At 41.7% G+C, this 19,573-nt stretch overlaps 1 protein-coding gene across 1 annotated transcript; it reads left to right on the top strand.

The window, feature by feature from the left end:
• The first annotated feature begins 1,081 nt into the window (after nucleotides 1-1,081).
• Nucleotides 1,082-4,129, top strand: LOC111957437 (E3 ubiquitin-protein ligase TRIM35-like). Its single transcript, XM_023978258.2, has one exon. It carries the CDS (start codon nucleotides 1,219-1,221, stop codon nucleotides 3,013-3,015), a length of 1,797 nt encoding a protein of 598 aa, XP_023834026.1. The 5' UTR covers nucleotides 1,082-1,218; the 3' UTR covers nucleotides 3,016-4,129.
• Nucleotides 4,130-19,573: the final 15,444 nt, after the last annotated feature.

The following is a 19,573-nucleotide window of genomic DNA, read 5'->3' as shown; positions in this document are numbered from 1 at the left end:
TTTGTTTCATCAGACCAGAGGACATTTCTCCAAAAAGTACCATCTTTGTCCCCATGTGCAGATGCAAACCGTAGTCTGGCTTTTTTGATGGCTGAGCGACCTTTCAGGTTATGTCGATATAGGACTCGTTTTACTGTGGATATAGATACTTTTGTACCAGTTTCCTCCAACATCTTCACATGGTCATTTGCTGTTGTTCTGGGGTTAAGTTGCACTTTTCGCACCAAAGTACCTTCATCTCTAGGAGACAGAACGCGTCTCCTTCCTGAGCGGTATGACGGCTGCGTGGTCTCATAGTGTTTATACTTGCGGAATATTGTTTGTACAGATGAACGTGGTACCTTCAGGCGTTTGGAAATTGCTCCCAAGGATGAACCAGACTTGTAGAAGGTCTACAAAATCTTGGCTGATTTCTTTTGATTTTCACATGATGTCAAGCAAAGAGGCACTGAGTTTGAAGGTAAGCCTTAAAATACATCCACAGGTACACCTCCAATTGACTCAAATGATGTCAATTAGCCTATCAGAAGCTTCTAAAGCCATGACATCATTTTCTGGAATTTTCCAAGCTGTTTAAAGGCAGTCAACTTAGTGTATGTAAACTTCTGACCCACTGGAATTGTGATACAGTGACGTATAAGTGAAATAATCTGTCTGTAAACAATTGTTGGATAAATTACTTGTGTCATTCACAAAGTAGATCTCCTAAACGACTTGCCAAAACTATAGTTTGTTAACAAGAAATTTGTGGTGGTTGAAAAATGAGTTTTAATGACTCCAACCTAAGTGTATGTGAACTTCAGACTTCAACTATATGTATATACAGTACCAGTCTGTTATACACAATATATTTATGTCAACATTCATCAATGTGTGCCCTGCTGATTGCAGCCCTGGCATGCCAATGTCCCACCTCTTATTTATCTGTCATTCAGAATGGGGAAGAAAACTGTACACCACTTTTATGTGACCTAGTTTCTCTAAGCTCCACCCCTTGACTTGATATCAGAATACAGGAAGTCAAACTCGTCTCTCACAGGCGTCAGGTTTCATTTCCGTTGTTCACTCTCTCACTCTTTCTGACACACAACACAAGACTGGGACTTACATTTTTAGTAGTAACAGATAGAAAATTGGAAACGCCAATAACGGACTGTTAGAAGGGAAGGTTATTTAAAAGGCAAGTAAATCATTCTGTAGTCCTGTATCTGCAGAACGATGATGGCGACACCCATTCCTGTTCCTGAGCTGCTGTTGGCCATTTTAGAAGAGCTAATCACTGAAGACCTTAAGACATTCCAGTGGTACCTGACTGAGGCTGTGCTCGACGATTTTCCTCCCTTCCCTAAGAGCAAGCTGGAGAACATGGACAGGCTAACCACTGTGGATAAGATGATCAAGACCTCAAGCTATGAGGGAGCTGTCAAGGTGTCACTAGAGATCCTGAGGAAGATGAAGCACAACAATCTCGCTGAGAAACTACAGAGAGACAGCCAAACATCCTGTCCTGTGTGCCATGACATCCTCAGGGATCCTGTTATACTGTCATGCCACCACAAAGTCTGCACAGTCTGTATACATGAATGCTGGAACCAGAAAGATTCTCGGGAATGCCCTGTGTGCAAGAAGAGGATCTTAATGGATACAGCAAGGTCTGAGGTGCTCTGCAGTTTGCACAGTGAGAAATTCAAACTATTCTGCCTGGAGGATAAAAAGCTAATCTGTGTGGTATGTCAGACTTCAAAAAAACACAAAAACCATAACTGTAGCCCCATAGATGAAGCTGCACAGGATCAGAAGGAAGAACTCCAGACAGTAATGAATTCCTTAAAGGAGAAGCTTGGGGTCTTTAGTAAAATTAGCCAAACCTGTGCTGAACACATCTTGAGCCAGGCCCAGCACACAGAGGGTCAAATTAAGGAGCAGTTTGAGAAGCTTCACCAGTTTCTACGAGAGGAAGAGGCAGCCAGGATAGCTGACCTAAAGGAGGAAGAAGAGCACAAGAGTCGAGTGATGAAAGAGAAGATTGAAGAAATGAGCAGAGAGAGTTCATCACTTGCAAACACAATCAGATTCTTAGAGGAGGAGCTGAAAGCTGAAGACCTCTCATTTCTGCAGAACTATGAGTCCACAATGGAAAGAGCCCAATGCAAACTGCCAGATCCAATGCTGGTCTCAGGAGTGCTGATAGACGTGGCTAAATACTTGGGCAACCTGCAATTTAGAGTCTGGGAGAAGATGCATGAGATTGTGAAATACACTCCTGTGATTCTGAACCCCAATACTTCCCAACCACATCTCATCCTGTCTGATGATCTGACCAGTGTGAGACACCGTGATGAAGACAGCATCAATGACAGTGATGAAACACTGCAGCTTCCTGACAACCCAGAGAGGTTTGATACCTTTAGAATGGTCCTAGGCTCCGAAGGCTTTAATTCGGGGACACATAACTGGGACATTGAGGTTGGGGACAATACTCACTGGTCACTGGGTGTGATTACAGAATCTGTCCAGAGGAAGGGAGAAGTAAAGAATGGATACTGGCAAATCCGATTCACTGGTGGTAAATATGATACACATTCTCCATCAGGGTCAGACACTCTCCTTACTGTGAGACAGAAACCCCTGAGGATCAGAGTGCAGCTGGACTGGGATGGAGGTAAGCTGTCATTCTCTGACCCTGATAATAAGACAGTTCTACACACATTCACACACACTTTCACTGAGAAAGTCTTTCCTTTTTGCCTTAATGGCTGTAAACTCCACCCTGTGAGGATTTTACCAGTGAAGGCCTGTGTGACAGTGGAAAAGCCCAATGAGCCCTTCTTACAGGACACAAGTGTCAGAGGCTTAACAGCGAAAACCCACAATGATTATGATATGTTCGATGATTCATACGATGATAATCATGAGGACTCTTATGAATCTGAGGACGATGCCGATGAATGTGCAGACTTCGATTATGATTATGAAGACGAAGAAGACGAAGAAGACGAAGATGATTATAAATAAGATGACAAATATGATACTATCTCGATCTCCAACAGTTAAACTATAGTATAAGTACAATATATGCAGGGTGTGGGAATGGATTTGATGTTCTTATGAAGAAACTAAAATTACTGTAGGTCATTTTTTTATGTAACTGAATTATTTTTGAAAATCAACAGCATGGAACAATATACAGTATATTCTTTTTTTATATGACTCCAAATATGTTTTAACTGTAATATCAATGGCTGAGTCTATTTACTTTAATTGTTAATAAAAACATTGGTTTGGAAAAGTAAGATCTAACACAGTGGCCAATTTAGTTAAGAACATACTTAACAGCCAATGGAAGCATTTAGCTGCCGAAACTCAATTGGTAATGCAAATGTTAAATCTATATGATTGCAATTCCTTTGTGACAAAATTCAAATTGAAATGCAAAAAAAGATTGCATTTTCATGATTGAGTATGATCCATTAATTTCCATGGTACTATGCAGTACAACACTGACACATTTAAAAATCAAACGTAAAAGCTTATTACATTTCTAGGGTTGCAGGTAGCCTTGTTACATTTGGGGCGGCAGGTAGTCTAGTGGTTAGAGTGGTAGGCCAGTAACTGAAAGGTTGCTGGATTGAATCCCTGAGCGGACAAAGTACAAATCTGTTGTTCTGCCCCTGAACAAGGCAGTTAAGCCACTGTTCCCCGGTAAACTGTCATTGTAAATAAGAATTTGTTCTTAACAACCTGAGGAACAACCTGAGGATCTGACAGCATTTGACAAAGAAGCTCGGAATCGTCTGTGGCCGATGATTTAGAGAGCAAGGAAGGAAGGGAAAAGTGCATACTTTGCGGGAGCTAAGGCTTTTGTTAATGGAAGGGAAATTCACGCTGACGCCTAGCTTGTTGACTGCTGGACTTATCAAGTGAGTTGTGCAGGACTGAGTTTTATTTGCATCTGATAAAACTTTATATTTCCTGAGGAATGAGCTTTGTTTGTGTGAGCCAAACCTTTTTTATATATATATAATTTTTATGGCAGGGAAATTCACACGGACACTTAATGTTAGCTTGATGGCTATTCGTTTTTACCAATCTATGGTACAATGTTATTTGCAATTGTGTGTATATATATATATATATATATATATATATATATATATATATATATATTATGAATACGTTTGGAAGTTACTGGGAGCTAATGAAATTTGATATAAGGCTTTTGGCTATTTCAATGGGGAAAGAAATTGCTCGTGCCAAGAGAGAGAAAGAATATGACATCATAAAGGGAATAATGGATTAAACTAAAAAAACTGAACTAATTAATCAGGAATTACTGGAGCTATCATCATTGCAAATGCAGTTAGACTGTATCTACGAGGAAAAGGCACGGGGAGCGTTTGTAAGATCAAGACGAATATGGATGGAAGAGGGAGAGAAATACAAAATATTTCTTTAATTTAGAACAAAAGGCAGGCGAAAAGACTTCCATATGTAAATTAATGATTAATAATACTCCCAATGAAAGTCTAAAAGAAATCTCTCAGCATGTTGCCCAGTTTTATCAGAATCTGTATACATCAGCCCAGCCAACTTCCAATATGGATATTTTCTTAGACAATGTAGCAAACATTGCTAAGAAGATAGATAATGATTTCYGGGATTTTTGTGATGATGAGTTATCTGAAATTGAGATAAAAGACTGTATRAAAAGCCTTAAGGACAATAGGTCCCCTGGAAATMATGGTTTAATAAYCGAGTTTTATAAAGCATTCAATGATAAATTGATTCCTTTCATTCTTGCTATGTTTCAAGAATCAATAGAAAAAGGGGAGTTACCGGCTTCCTTAAAGCAAGGTGTAATTACTTTGATTCCCAAACCTAATAAGGATACTCTTTATATAGACAACTGGAGACCCATTAGCCTGTTGAATAATGATGGGAAATTATTTGACCTTGTATTTGCTAAGAGGTTTAAACAAGGCTTGCATCATATAATTGATGAAGAACAATCTGGTTTTATGCATGGTCGACACATTAGTAATAACATCAGGCTGATCTTAGATATGATTGACTATAATGACCTCATCCTTGATGATAGTTTTCTTATGTTTGTTGATTTTAATAAAGCTCTTGACACTGTAGAACATGAGTTTATGTTCAAAGCAATACGTTTTTGGGGGTTTGGTGACTTTAAAAAAAAATCTGTCCAAACTTTATATAGTGGTTGTACTAGCTCTGTAAAATTAGCTCACGGGACATCCCAAAGATTTGATATTGGCCGTGGCATTAGGCAGGGCTGCCCAATTAGTCAATTTTTATTTTTATTGGTTACTCAAATTATGGCTCTTCATATCAAGAAAGGGACTTTTCAAGGTGTTTCAGCACTTGGCAAGGGATTTAATCTATGTCAACTGGCTGATGATACCACCATATTTTTGAGAGACAGGAATGAGGTTTCTAAAGCAGTTTCCTGTATTGAAGACTTTTCCTTAGTTTCGGGTTTGAAAATTAATATCAATAAGTCAGTCTTATTTCCACTCGAGGATTGTGTTTTACAGGAAGTATATGGTATCCCAATGAAAGATACGGTTACTTATCTTGGAATTGTTACATGCAAGGATGAAAAACAAAGGAGTGAATTGAACTTTAACCCCATTATTGAGAAAACAAAGAAGAAATTGAACCTCTGGTTGATGAGAGATATTTCCTTATACGGTTGGGTTTTATTATCCAAAGCTGAAGGGTTATCCAGATCGGTTTATGTCTCGTTATCACTTGACTTACCCCCTAAAATTGTAAAGGACTTAGATAAGATTCTTTATAATTTTATTTGGAGGAACAAACCTCACTAACTACGAAAATATATTCTCACTAATACCCAAGAACAAGGAGGTCTTGAGGTTTTAGATTTCAATACTCTAAATAATACTTTTAAAATAAATTGGATTCTGAAGTATGTTAAGAACCAGAACAGTATTTGGAATGTCTTCCCTAAGTATTTATTTGACTCTGTTGGGGGTTTAAAATTTTTGCTCCGATGTAATTTTGATTTTGATAAAATCCCAGTAAAGTTGGCCAAATTCCATAAGCAGGCAATTTTAGCTTGGATGTTAGCGTATAAACACAATTTTTATGGAACAACAAAGATATACGATTTTTAAAAAGTCATTTTTTTCGTAACTGGTTTGAGAATAAAATTATTTTGGTTGGTCAGTTACTGAATAAGGATGGATATCTACTCTCTTTGGGGAATTTCTTGATAAGTTAAAAATTCCTATAACCCAGAAAGAATATGCAATTGTTTTTGATGCAATTCCAAGGGGGGTTGTATCTCTTTTAAATTCCTCTCTGGTTGATGTAAGTAACATACATTTACATGAAAATATATTCATTGGCAATATTAACATCAAATATAAATGTAGTAATAAACAGATTAGGAATATTGTTTGTGATACTACAATTCCCTCAGCAAGATTAATTTGGTCAAATATCTATGGGAGAAAGCATGGAAAATTGCTAACAAATATTGTATCAGTAACAAAGTAAAGGAAGTTTCATTTAAAATGTTACATAGAACTTATCCTGTGAAACATGTTTTGGAAAGATTCAAGCTGAATATAACTGTGATTTCTGTGGAATGGAGACCATTTTGCATTTGTTTTTTGCCTGTATTTATAGTAGAATGTTTTGGATTGACATACAGAATTTTGTTACAAAAGAAATAGGACCGGTTGTACTATTTAATGGTTTTGATATAGATATGACATAGATAAAGATGTTGTAACGCTCGTCTTCCTCCTCGTCTGAGGAGTAGCAAGGATCGGACCAAAGCGCAGCGTGGTTACAATACATATTGTATTTATTCAGGAAAGACGAACACGAAGAACACTTGACAAACTACAAAACAACAAAACGACGTTAACAGACCTGAACCTGAGAACACAATAAACACGAACGCACGAACGAACAAACACGAAACAGTACCGTGTGGTGAACAAACACCGACACAGCAACAATCACCCACAAACAAACAGTGAGAACAGCCTACCTTAATATGGTTCTCAATCAGAGGAAACGTAAAAAACCTGCCCCTGATTGAGAACCATATCAGGCTAATACAATGAACCCAACATAGAAACACATAACATAGAATGCCCACCCAGCTCACGTCCTGACCAACTAAACTAGACTAAACAAAGGAAATAAGGTCAGGAACGTGACAGATGTAGTATATTTAATTCAACTGCTAATAATACTAGGTAAATTTCATATTCACAAATGCAAATGGTCTAATTCAAAACCTAACTTTTTTCACTTTATAAATGAGCTTAAACAATATGGCACCACTTTAACTATAATGAAAAACAAAAAGGCAATTAAAACTTGTTGTATTATGAATATGATTTGTTTGTTTAGGATTCCTGGCAATGTAAATAGTTTGTTTGAATGCTTGTTTGCATGTGACTATTCCTCTTTTGTTTGTTGATATTTGTTAATAAAAATATTTTTTAAAAGACAGTATGAAACCCCACAGAAGAAGAAGAACAGTAACACTGATAGAACCAAGAGACAGATATGTCACCGGATGTATAAATACGAAGCAATCGTTCGGCGTTTCCACTCACTACCAAATATGGAAGCCCACTGTCCGGCGGTGGGAGAAGACGGAACGATATGGGTGTGGGCCGAAATTCTGCAAATTTTCTTATCGATGAAACATTTGATCTCAATACAGTTTTCTGTTCCCAAAACTATAATATGTTATGAACAGAGTGGACTAAGTTTTCTAGACTGTATCCTTTGCATACCTTTTTTTTAATCGCGTTGTTTAGGAGTGGAAAGGATTATTTATTTATTGCACACGCGCACTTCATAGGAGGCTCGTGATTGGCTCTGCTCACCTCCTTTATCTGCCTATGACTCTATGTTCCCCTTGGAAACGACAGGCTGTGGTCTATCTTGGTTTATACACATCTTTGACATTTTCAAGTGTGTGCGATAGCCATCATTGCTAGTTGCTTGCAGCAAACACTATGACCGTTCTGTCTCCTCCCGCGAACTCCTTGCTCACCGGCTGTCCTAGCCAGCATATTGAAGATTATCTATCAAAGTTAATCAGTATATAGTAGTTTCGCATCTTTCTCTCTGATCCAGAAATAAAGTTACCGGTATTTCTGTCTGAGCATAGCCAGCAAACCCAGTTTTTTTTATTGGTATTTGTATTTTTTATTTATTTGTATTATTTTATTATTATAAACACAACAAACACAAAAAAAACTGAAATATACAAACAAGACTACATAAACCTAACAGACAGGGTATTACATATCAAGATTCATTTTCAATTTGTTAAATACTTTTATGGTGTGTATTGCTTTTTTGTTTTTACATTTACTGATCATTTCAAAATAATATTAAAATTCTATCTTAAATAATGTGAAGAGGGGTTTGTTCTCTACCCACTTCATTTTATGGATAAAGAATCTTCCATGATTGATAAACAAATTAACTGTCACGCCCTGACCTTAGAGATCTCTATTATTCTCTATGTTTGGTTAGGTCAGGGTGTGACTCGGGTGGGAAAGTCTATGTTTTCTATTTCTTTGTTTTTTGGCCAGTGTGGTTCCCAATCAGAGGCAGCTGTCTATCGTTGTCTCTGATTGGGGATCATATATAAGTTGTCATTTTCCTTTTGGGTTTTGTGGGATCTTGTTTTCTGTTTAGTGTCTGTGCCTGACAGAACTGTTTGCTTTTGTTATTTTGTTTAAGTGTTTTTTGAATAAAAGGAATCATGAACACTTACCACGCTGCACTTTGGTCTACTATTCCTACCTCCAACGAGAGCCGTTACATTAACATTAAAAGTTAAATCAGGGTCCACATCATTTGGATCAAAATAAAACATAATATCAGAGTCTCTCAGATTAACATTAATAGAAATTGTTTTAAAATAAAATCTTCTAACTCACTCCAAAATCTTCTGACATAAGAACAGTCCCAAAATAAATGGTCAAGAGTTTCTGGGTCACAAGCACAAAATACACATTTGTTATCAATAGCTATCTTAAATCTGTGTATAATAAAGGTCTTTACAGGGTAGATTCTATGAATGAATTTGTATGATACTTCTTTCACCTTATTAGATATACAATATTTACCAGACAACAACGAAACTTTGTTCCAGTTCACTTGTCCTATGGCTGCATTCCAGTACATTTTAGCAGAGGGAATAGTAACATATTGACATAGTTTCCTTATTTACATGTTATTACATTTATACACTGCTCAAAAAAATAAAGGGAACACTTAAACAACACAATGTAACTCCAAGTCAATCACACTTCTGTGAAATCAAACTGTCCACTTAGGAAGCAACACTGATTGACAATAAATGTCACATGCTGTTGTGCAAATGGAATAGACAACAGGTGGAAATTATAGGCAATTAGCAAGACACCCCCAATAAAGGAGTGGTTCTGCAGGTGGTGACCGCAGACCACTTCTCAGTTCATATGCCTGGCTGATGTTTGGTCACTTTTGAATGCTGGCGGTGCTTTCACTCTAGTGGTAGCATGAGACGGAGTCTACAACCCACACAAGTGGCTCAGGTAGTGCAGCTCATCCAGGATGGCACATCAATGCAAGCTGTGGCAGAAGGTTTGTGTGTCTGTCAGCGTAGTGTCCAGAGCATGGAGGCGCTACCAGGAGACAGGCCAGTACATCAGGAGACGTGGAGGAGGCCGTAGGAGGGCAACAACCCACAGCAGGACCGCTACCTCCGCCTTTGTGCAAGAGGAGCAGGAGGAGCACTGCCAGAGCCTGCAAAATGACCTCCAGCAGGCACAAATGTGCATGTGTCTGCTCAAACGGTCAGAAACAGACTCACTGAGGGGTATGAGGGCCGACGTCCACAGGTGGGGGTTGTGCTTACAGCCAACACCGTGCAGGACGTTTGGCATTTGCCAGAACACCGAGATTGGCAATTCGCCAACTGGCGCCCTGTGCTCTTCACAGGTTCGCAGGTTCACACTGAGCAACAGTGACAGACGTGAAGAGTCTGATACGCCGTGGAGAACGTTCTGCTGCCTGCAACATCCTCCAGCATGACGGTTTGGCGGTGGGTCAGTCATGGTGTGGGTGGCATTTCTTTTGGGGGCGCCCCGCACGCCCCTATGTGCTCGCCAGAGGTAGCCTGACTGCCATTAGGTACCGAGATGAGATCCTCAGACCCCTTGTGAGACTCTTGGCGGTTGGCCCTGGTTCCTCCTAATGCAAGACATGCTAACCTCATGTGGCTGGAGTGTGTCAGCAGTTCCTGCAAGAGGAAGGCATTGAGGCTATGGACTGGCCGCCCGTTCCCCAGACCTGAATCCAATTGAGCACATCTGGGACATCATGTCTCGCTCCAGTCCACCAACACCACGTTGCACCACAGACTGTCCAGGGAGTTGGCGGATGCTTTAGCCAGGTCTGGGAGGAGATCCCTCAGGAGACCATCCGCCACTCATCAGGAGCATGCCAGGGTTGTAGGGAGGTCATACAGGCACGTGGAGGCACACACACTACTGAGCCTCATTTTGACTTGTTTTAAGGACATTACATCAAAGTTGATCAGCCTGTAGTGTGGTTTCCACATTAATTTTGAGTGTGACTCAAATCCAGACCTCCATGGGTTGATAATTTGATTTCCATTGATACTTTGTGTGATTTTGTTGTCAGCACATTCAACTATGTAAAGAAAAAGTATTTAATAAGAATATGTCATTCATTCAGATCTAGGATGTTATTTTAGTGTTCCCTTTATTTTTTTGAGCAGTGTAGTTTAAAACGTCAATCCTTCTAATTGTATTGAGGCTACACAATCCTCAACAGTTGCACTTGGAGTATTGTTATATTCTTCCAACAATTTTGATACTCCTCAGGAGTGAATGTTGTCAGGGAAATTGCAAGATTATGTTATAATGCTTGTATTGCATATAATGTTGTTTTATTCGACAGAATAGAGTATTCTGTAACTATGTGTGTGTGGTTCTACTGAGGCTGGGCCTCTATGAGATAACACTGACAGAGGAGATTACATGTCTTGGGTGATAAAACCGAAAGAGCATTCCAGAGATGAGTTAATGTTTCTGCGCTATAACCTACTCTAACGGCATTCTAAGTCTTCTCCTCCTCGGAAGAAGGAAGCGAGAAGGATCGGAGGACCAATGTGCAGCGTGGTAAGTTTCATGATTTAATATACACGAAGACAAGACACTATACAAATAACAAACGAAACTAACGCTACAGTCCTAGCTGGTGCAGACAAAACACAAAGACAGGAAACAACCACCCACAATCCCCAACACAAAACAAGCCACCTATATATGATTCTCATCAGGGACAACGATTGACAGCTGCCTCTGATTGAGAACCATATTAGGCTGAACACAGAAACAGACAAACTAGACACACAACATAGAATGCCACCCAGCTCACGTCCTGACAACAACAAACAAGCACAACACATAAGCACTCTGGTCAGGACGTGACAGTACCCCTCTCGAAGTGCGGACTCCGAAAGCACCCCTAAACTCAAGGGGAGGTCTGGTGGGCATCTGTCCACGGTGGCGGCTCCAGCGCAGGACGAGGCACCAACTCCACCATTGTCTTTGTCCCCTCCTTGCGTCCTTTGAGTGGCGACCCTCGCCTCCGACCTTGACCTAGGAATCCTCACCAAGGTCCCCACATGATTTAGGAGACAGCTCAGGACAGAGAGGTGCTCAGGAAGAGAAGTAGCTCAGGACAGAGAAGAGAGAGTAGCTCAGGACAGAGAGGTAGCTCAGGACAGAGAGGTAGCTCAGGACAGAGAGGTAGCTCAGGACAGAGGGGCAGCTCAGGACTGAGGGCAACTCAGGACTGAGGGGCATCTCCGGGCTGAGGGGCAGCTACGGGCTGAGGGGCAGCTCCGGGCTGAGGGGCAGCTCCGGGCTGAGGGGCAGCTCATGACTGGAGGGCAGCTCATGATGGAGGGCAGCTCATGACTGGAGCCATGATGGAGGCAGCTCATGACTGAGGGCAGCTCATGCTGGAGGACAGCTCCTGACTGGCGGGCGGCTCTGACTGGCGGCGCTCTTGCAGCTCCTGTCTGGCGGGCGGTTCTGGCAGTCCTGTCTGCGCGGCGCTCTGGTGCTCCTGTCTGGCGGGCGGTCTGGCTGCTCCTGTCTGCGGGCGGCTCTGGCTGCTCCTGTCTGGCGGGCGGTCCTGGCTGCTCCTGTCTGGCGGGCGGCTCTGGCGGTCCTGTCTGCGGGCGGCTCTGGCGGCTCCTGTCTGGCGGGCGGCTCTGGCGGCTCCTGTCTGGCGGGCGGCTCTGGCGGTTCCTGTCTGGCGGGTGGCTCTGGCGGCTCCTGTCTGGCGGCGCGGCTCTTGCGGCTCCTGTCTGGCGGACTGGCTCTGGCGGCTCCTGACTGACGGATGGCTCTAGCGGCTCCTGACTGACGGACGGCTCTAGCGGCTCCTCAGCCCGGAGCAGGTTTCCTGTAACCCATAAATATCCTCTAGCAAAACGCACAATAAAGAGATGAATCGGTAGTGGCTAGAATCCAAGCCTTTAGCTCTTGTGAAATGTAGCAGCTCCTTGAGTATCCTGTTCTCATGTAACACACTACCACAGAAATCTGTTCCATTTCTTACCTCTGCGCTTATCTGGCCCCTTAGCCTAACATATCAGCCACAAGGGTGTATTATTTAATTCTGAATATCATGGTGGATTTAGTATTGCCATGATTTTAGGTAATTCAGAGTAGTTTCTCATAGAATTTTTCACGTTTGGGAAATTTGGGGCAAAATTAGAATATACCGACTTCTCCATGCACCACGACTACACCGCTGATGTCTGGGTATTTCTGCTGTATTCTTGCTGGAAAATGTTGGCCCAGTCACTTTTACTCAGGCCCAGCCACAAGTCCATTTCTGCCTATGTCTCTGGTTTGTGCGGTGCAGTTTATGACCAAAGCAATAAACGATACAAAGTCCACCTTTTTAAAATGTACCATGTCAGGATTCTGTTGGCGAGGAACATTTACTGGTGTCTCTCATTCAACTACCATGATTCATTCAACGTGACTGCCTTCTTCCACTCTTCTCACTGCTTCCGGATAAGAGACAAGCTGGACAGCCTTACTCTTGCCACCTCTGTCTCCTTCACCCTAACAAGGAACTTCAGGAATTTGGGCGCATGTTCTCCACCACAAAAACTGCATTTCGCCTCAACTGGAATACGATACTCCTTCCGTCTACATACACTTGACACATATCCAAATATTTAACATTTATCACACTGCATGGGTTTGGGCATGAAGGCTCGTACAGGGTATCTTACACAACCCAAATATATGTGTGAAGGGAGAGACTCTTCTTCAAAGAACAAAAGAATGGATAGAGTTGGCTTCGTCACTCCATCAACCATACGGGTCAGTCGGTGTGCACCAACCACTCCATTAAACATACGGGTCAGTCAGTGTGCACCAACCACTGCATCTACTTCTTCAGTTACATCCTTTGCACCCCCTTCTAGCGCCACTCCAGAGAGAACCCCCTTGTTAGGCGCCCTGCTTTGCAGATCCACACGCAACATATTCCAATCCTTCTGATCCTTGGACAAAAAAAATATAAAAGGCCTGCTTCTTGTTATCTTCACTGACACAACCTCATCCAATGCATCTACGATTTTTTTCATCGAGACGTCAAACGGATCTCCCAGGTAACTCCATCAGTCCAGAACCTTCACTCCAACTACAGTAATGAGTCAGAACTAGGCTTGGATTTACTCGATTCCACGACCACTTTACTTCTCTTATTTCCTTTTTCTATCCATTCCCTCTCACTCTCATCTCCACTCTACCCATCAGTTTCAAACACAACATCCGCTTCCACCATCTTCCCACCGTGTGGATGTTTTTGTCTCTTCCACAACACTTTGTTGTTGTTCTTCTTCTATGGTGTTATGGCGGTCCGAAAACAATTGTTTGAGGTGCATGCCTCCACCTACTGTACGGGTGGGAAATTATAGAAAAAAGATCCATTGTTGGAAAGGGGGGAAAAACTAGAAAATGCTGCGCTGCAGGATGACACACAATTTAAAGTGCAGTCGTACAGCAAAAAAACTTTGGTAGGGCCTTTTAATTCATTTTTTTTGTTGTTGCCTACTTCTGTTTTTTCCCCTCAAATTCCATTTCTTGGTTTATTTTTTCCAGGTTTCGGATTTCCCCATTTTTTTCTGATATAACTCAGTTTTTTCACACTTTTTTAATAGAAAAACAACAAAATGTGTTCACAACAATGCTTAAACCATATCAGGGGATGACTTTTGATGTCTGGGAGAAATCTAAGAAACGTAAATTCTAAATTTTGTGCAGTTTCCCTTTAATTCAGTGAGCATGACCTGGACTGTTGTTTAGCAAGTTTTCTATAGTGCAGTAAGTACACAAGTGATCTGATTCGGCCACCAATGAAATGGGCGGAGTAAAAGGCCAGGAACACTCCGTAATATTCGGAGACCCATGAAATGACACCTCATATACAGTATCTTGTTTAACTGTAGTCTTCAATCTTACTTTAAACAAAGAGTGATCATCTGTTGCAGTATTGAGGGTCGGGTTGTGTATGGATGTGTATCCATGGATATCACCATGGGGATGGCATGCCCTCATGGCTCACTCCGTCATGGCTGACTCTGTCCCCTGGAGTGTGAGGGAAAAGCTTCTGATCTGTCTTGTCGCTTCACGCCCCTCAGCAGTCTAATCTAATGCTGCAAATTTAGGATGCACACACACATCACTTATGGCGCTACTGCCAGACAGACCATTATGGGCAGAAATGGCATACTGTCATACATCTATCATGAGAATTGATCATATACAAGTGCCCTATACATAGCCTATCCCCTTTGCCTTGATGGAAAACTACACTCTTGACAAACAACCCAAGCAAGATATATTTTACATTACTGCATTAGTAGTTGAGCTTTGTCAAATCACACCATATAATGGGAGAATGATTTAAACAGATGACCTTACTGTAACCTAAAGGCCCAGCTTACACTGGAGCAGCACCATGCATTTGTCTGTAGGAGATAAGCAGCAAGGTGGAAATCTGGCTCACAGGCCTGCCTGAAGTTCAACCATTCACCCGCCAGCCAGGAAGGCAGTTCTCTCTCCCGGTGAGAAGATTGCTCACATGTTTTACTGAATTCATGCCCCTGGCCTCACTCAGCCTTGGGTATGTGATTCTGATTCCCACCCGACAGTCCTTAATGTTCCCTTTATAGGGTGTTCAGATTCACTCAAACCCTTCAATGACCATATCCCACCACTTTCAGGAGATAGCATAGTCTAAAATGTATATTTCAGCTGCATGTGCTGCTCATCCTTGCTAGGAATCAAACTGTTGTACACCCCCTGTGATTTGATCAACAGATTGGAGACAATGCCAAACATAATTGTATCCTCTGGTCTTAGGGTCCCACTCATTCTGAGGGAGGGGGGGGGGCAGTGTAGCTTCAGCTTGTGTAGACTAAATCTGGGTCCTGACCTCTCAGTAGATGAGTAATGAGAGAACCTACTTACTGTATCATTGTCTGACTCCTGACTGGAAGCATCTAAGTCTTGGTACTGTAGTCCACAACAGACATCATTCACTAGTGATGTTGTCAATGTTCTGAGGAGGACGAGGCCATGACCTCACTTGGCATCCACATGTAAATCATCTCTATAAGGAGTGAGAGTAACACTTCATTTTAATTACACTGTAACAAGTATTGTAATAACTCATAGTTACACTGTACTAACAACATGTAACTGATGGAAATTACAGACATACAACAACGAATGCTTGTTACCATGCTTGTTACAAATGTTCAAGTTTTTCATTTTTCAGCCTGCACAAACCACATTATAAGTGTTAGCCAATTGAAAACAAACCACCTCATTGACATAACTCTGCTATAAAGGGCTCTGGAGTCTGATGTCCAGGCCCAGCGTTCGTTTAAAATGCATGGAAGCTTATGAGCGCTATTGTTGACCTAATTGATCCCGCTTTAAATTACATTTAGCTTTTAATCCTTCATAAAACCTTCATAATACCTTCATAAACACTACAGGAAGTGATGTCATGTTAATCACATCACACCGAATCTCATTCCCAGACACTAACGCCCAAACGGTCTGGTGGACCAACGCCTCAAACTGTGTTTTCATTTGTTAGGGTTAGGTTTAAAATAACATATTTAAGAAGATAAATTGTGGAAATGGGCAGGGTTTAGCTATAATTATGACTTTTTGACTGTGTTACGTAGTGACGATGACAAATACTTTACTCAGTAAGGTTCCTCTTATAGAATTCTGTGGTCACTCCCGCTAAGCCAAACTTTGAATGGTTGATATCCCAGGCTTATACAGTGCATTCGGAAAGTATTCAGACCCCTTGACTTTTTCCACATTTTGTTGCATTACAGCCTTGTTAAAAAAGAAATCCTCATCAATCTACACACAATACCCCATAATGACAAAGTGAAAATAGGTTTATAGAAATGTTTGCAAATTTATTACAAATAAAAACAAAAATACCTTACTTTACATAAGTAATCAGACCCTTTGCTATGAGACGCGAAATTGAGCTCAGGTGCATCCTGTTTCCACTGATCACCCTTGAGATGTTTCTACAACTTGATTGGAGTCCACCTGTGGTAAATTCAATTGATTGGACATGATTTAGAAAGGCACACACCTGTCTAATATAAGGTCCCACAGTTGACAGTGCATGTCAGAGTAAAAACCAAGCCATGAGGTCGAAGGAATTGTCCGTGGACCCCCGAGACAGGATTGTGTCGAGGTACAGATCTGGGGAAGGGTACAAAAACATTTCTGCAGCATTGAAGGTCCCCAAGAACACAGTGGCCTCCATCATTCTTAAATGAAAGAAGTTTGGAACCACACTTTAGTGGCCCAGCCAGAGCCCGGACTTGAACCTGATCAAACAACTCTGGAGTTACCTGAAAACAGCTGTGCGGCGATGCTCCCCATCCAACCTGACAGAGTTTGAGTGAATCTGCAGAGAAAAATGGGAAAAACTCCCCAAATCCAGATGTGCCAAGCTTGTAGCGTCATACCCAAGAAGACTCAAGGCTGTAATTGCTGCCAAAGGTGCTTCAACAAAGTACTGAGTAAAGGGTCTGAATACTTATGTAAATGTGATATTTCAGTTTTAAATTTTTTCATAAATAAAAACGCTTTTGCTTTGGCCATTCATAACACATAAATAAATGCCTTAAATCAAATTATGCCGTACTTACTATAAAGTCAGACACCTTTGGTCATTCGTAACACATACATAATGGCTTAATGATGTAAATACAACTGTATTAACACTCAGGGAATTATCACTAACAGCTAAAACAAAAATCATTAGGGACTTGTTTAAACCTACATTTCCTTTTATTTATTATTATATATTTTTTTTGTATGTACAGTTGAAGTCGGAAGTTTACATACACCTTAGCCAAATACATTTAAACTCAGTTTTTCACAATTGCTGACATTTAATCCCAGTAAACATTCCTTGTTTTATGTCAGTTAGGATCACCACTTTATTTTAAGAATGTGAAATGTCAGAATAATAGTAGAGAGAATGATTTATTTCCGCTTGTATTTCTTTCATCACATTCCTAGTGGGTCAGAAGTTTACACACACTCAATTAGTATTTGGTAGCATTGCCTTTAAATTGTTTACCTTGGGTCAAACGTTTTGGGTAGCCTTCCACAACCTTCCCACAATAAGTTGGGTGAATCTTGACCCATTCCTCCTGACAGAGCTGGTGTAACTGAGTCAGGTTTGTAGGCCTCCATGCTCGCACACGCTTTTTCAGTTCTGCCCACAAATTTTCTATAGGATGAGGTCAGGGCTTTGTGATAGCCACTCCAATACCTTTACTTCGTTGTCCTTAAGCCATTTTGCCACAATTTTGAAAGTATGCTTGGGGTGATTGTCCATTTGGAAGACGCATTTGCGACCAAGCTTTAACTTCCTGACTGATGTCTTGAGATGTTGCTTCAATATATCCACATAATCATGCCGTCCCTAGGAGAGGTGCGTCACTTGAGTGGGTTGAGTCACTGACGTGATCTTCCTGTCTGGTTTGGCACCCCCCCCTTGGGTTGTGCCGTGGCGGAGATCTTTGTGGGCTATACTCGGCCTTGTCTCAGGATGGTAAGTTGGTGGTTGAAGATATTCCTCTAGCGATGTGGGGTCTGTGCTTTGGCAAAGTGGGTGGGGTTATATCCTGCCTGTTTGGCCCTGTCTGGGGGTATCGTCGGACGGGGCCACAGTATCTCCCGACCCCTCCTGTCTCAGCCTCCAGTATTTATTTATGCTGCAGTAGTTTATGTGTCGGGGGGCCAAGGTCAGTCTGTTATATCTGGAGTTTTTCTCCTGTCTTATCCGGTGTCCTGTGTGAATTTAAGTATGCTCTCTCTAATTCTTTCTTTCTTTCTCTCTCGGAGGACCTGAGCCCTAGGACCATGCCTCAGGACTACCTGGCCTGATGACTCCTTGCTGTCCCAAGTCCACCTGGCTGTGCTGCTGCTCCAGTTTCAACTGTTCTCCCTGTGGCTATGGAACCCTGACCTGTTCACCGGACGTGCTACCTGTCCCAGACCTGCTGTTTTCAACTCTCTAGAGACAGCAGGAGCGGTAGAGATACTCTGAATGATCGGCTATGAAAAGTTAACTAACATTTACTCCTGAGGTGCTGACCTGTTGCACCCTCAACAACCACTGTGATTATTATTATTTGACCCTGCTGGTCATCTATGAACATTTGAACATCTTGGCCATGTTCTGTTATAATCTCCACCAGGCACAGCCAGAAGAGGACTGGCCACCCTTCATAGCCTGGTTCCTCTCTAGGTTTCTTCCTAGGTTTTGGCCTTTCTAGGGAGTTTTTCCTAGCTACCGTGCTTCTACACCTGCATTGCTTGCTGTTTGGGGTTTTAGGCTGGGTTTCTGTACAGCACTTTGAGATATCAGCTGATGTAAGAAGGGCTTTATAAATACATTTGATTTGATTTGAACTATCCTTCCTCATTATGCCATCTATTTTGTGATGTGCACCAGTCCCTCCTGCAGCAAAGCCTCCCCCACAACATGATGCTGCTACTCCAGTGCATCACAGTTGGGATGGTGTTCTCCGGCTTGCAAGCATCCCCCTTTTTCCTACAAACATAACGATGGTCATTATGGCCAAACAGTTCTATTTTTGTTTCATCAGACCAGAGGACATTTCTCCAAAAAGTACGATCTTTGTCCCCATGTGCAGTTGCAAACTGGCGTCTGGATTTTTTATGGCGGTTTTGGAGCACTGGCTTCTTCCTTGCTGAGTGGCCTTTCAGGTTATGTTGATAGTGGACTCGTTTTACTGTGGATATAGGATACTTTTGTACCCGTTTCCTCCAGCATCTTCAAAAGGTCCTTTGCTGTTGTTCTGGGATTGATTTGCACTTTTCGCACCAAAGTACATTAATCTCTAGGACACAGAACG

This window comes from Salvelinus sp. IW2-2015, linkage group LG33 (genome assembly GCF_002910315.2).
Source record: "Salvelinus sp. IW2-2015 linkage group LG33, ASM291031v2, whole genome shotgun sequence".
Taxonomy (NCBI): Eukaryota; Metazoa; Chordata; class Actinopteri; order Salmoniformes; family Salmonidae; genus Salvelinus; species Salvelinus sp. IW2-2015.
This window is presented reverse-complemented; position numbering and strand designations above follow the sequence as displayed.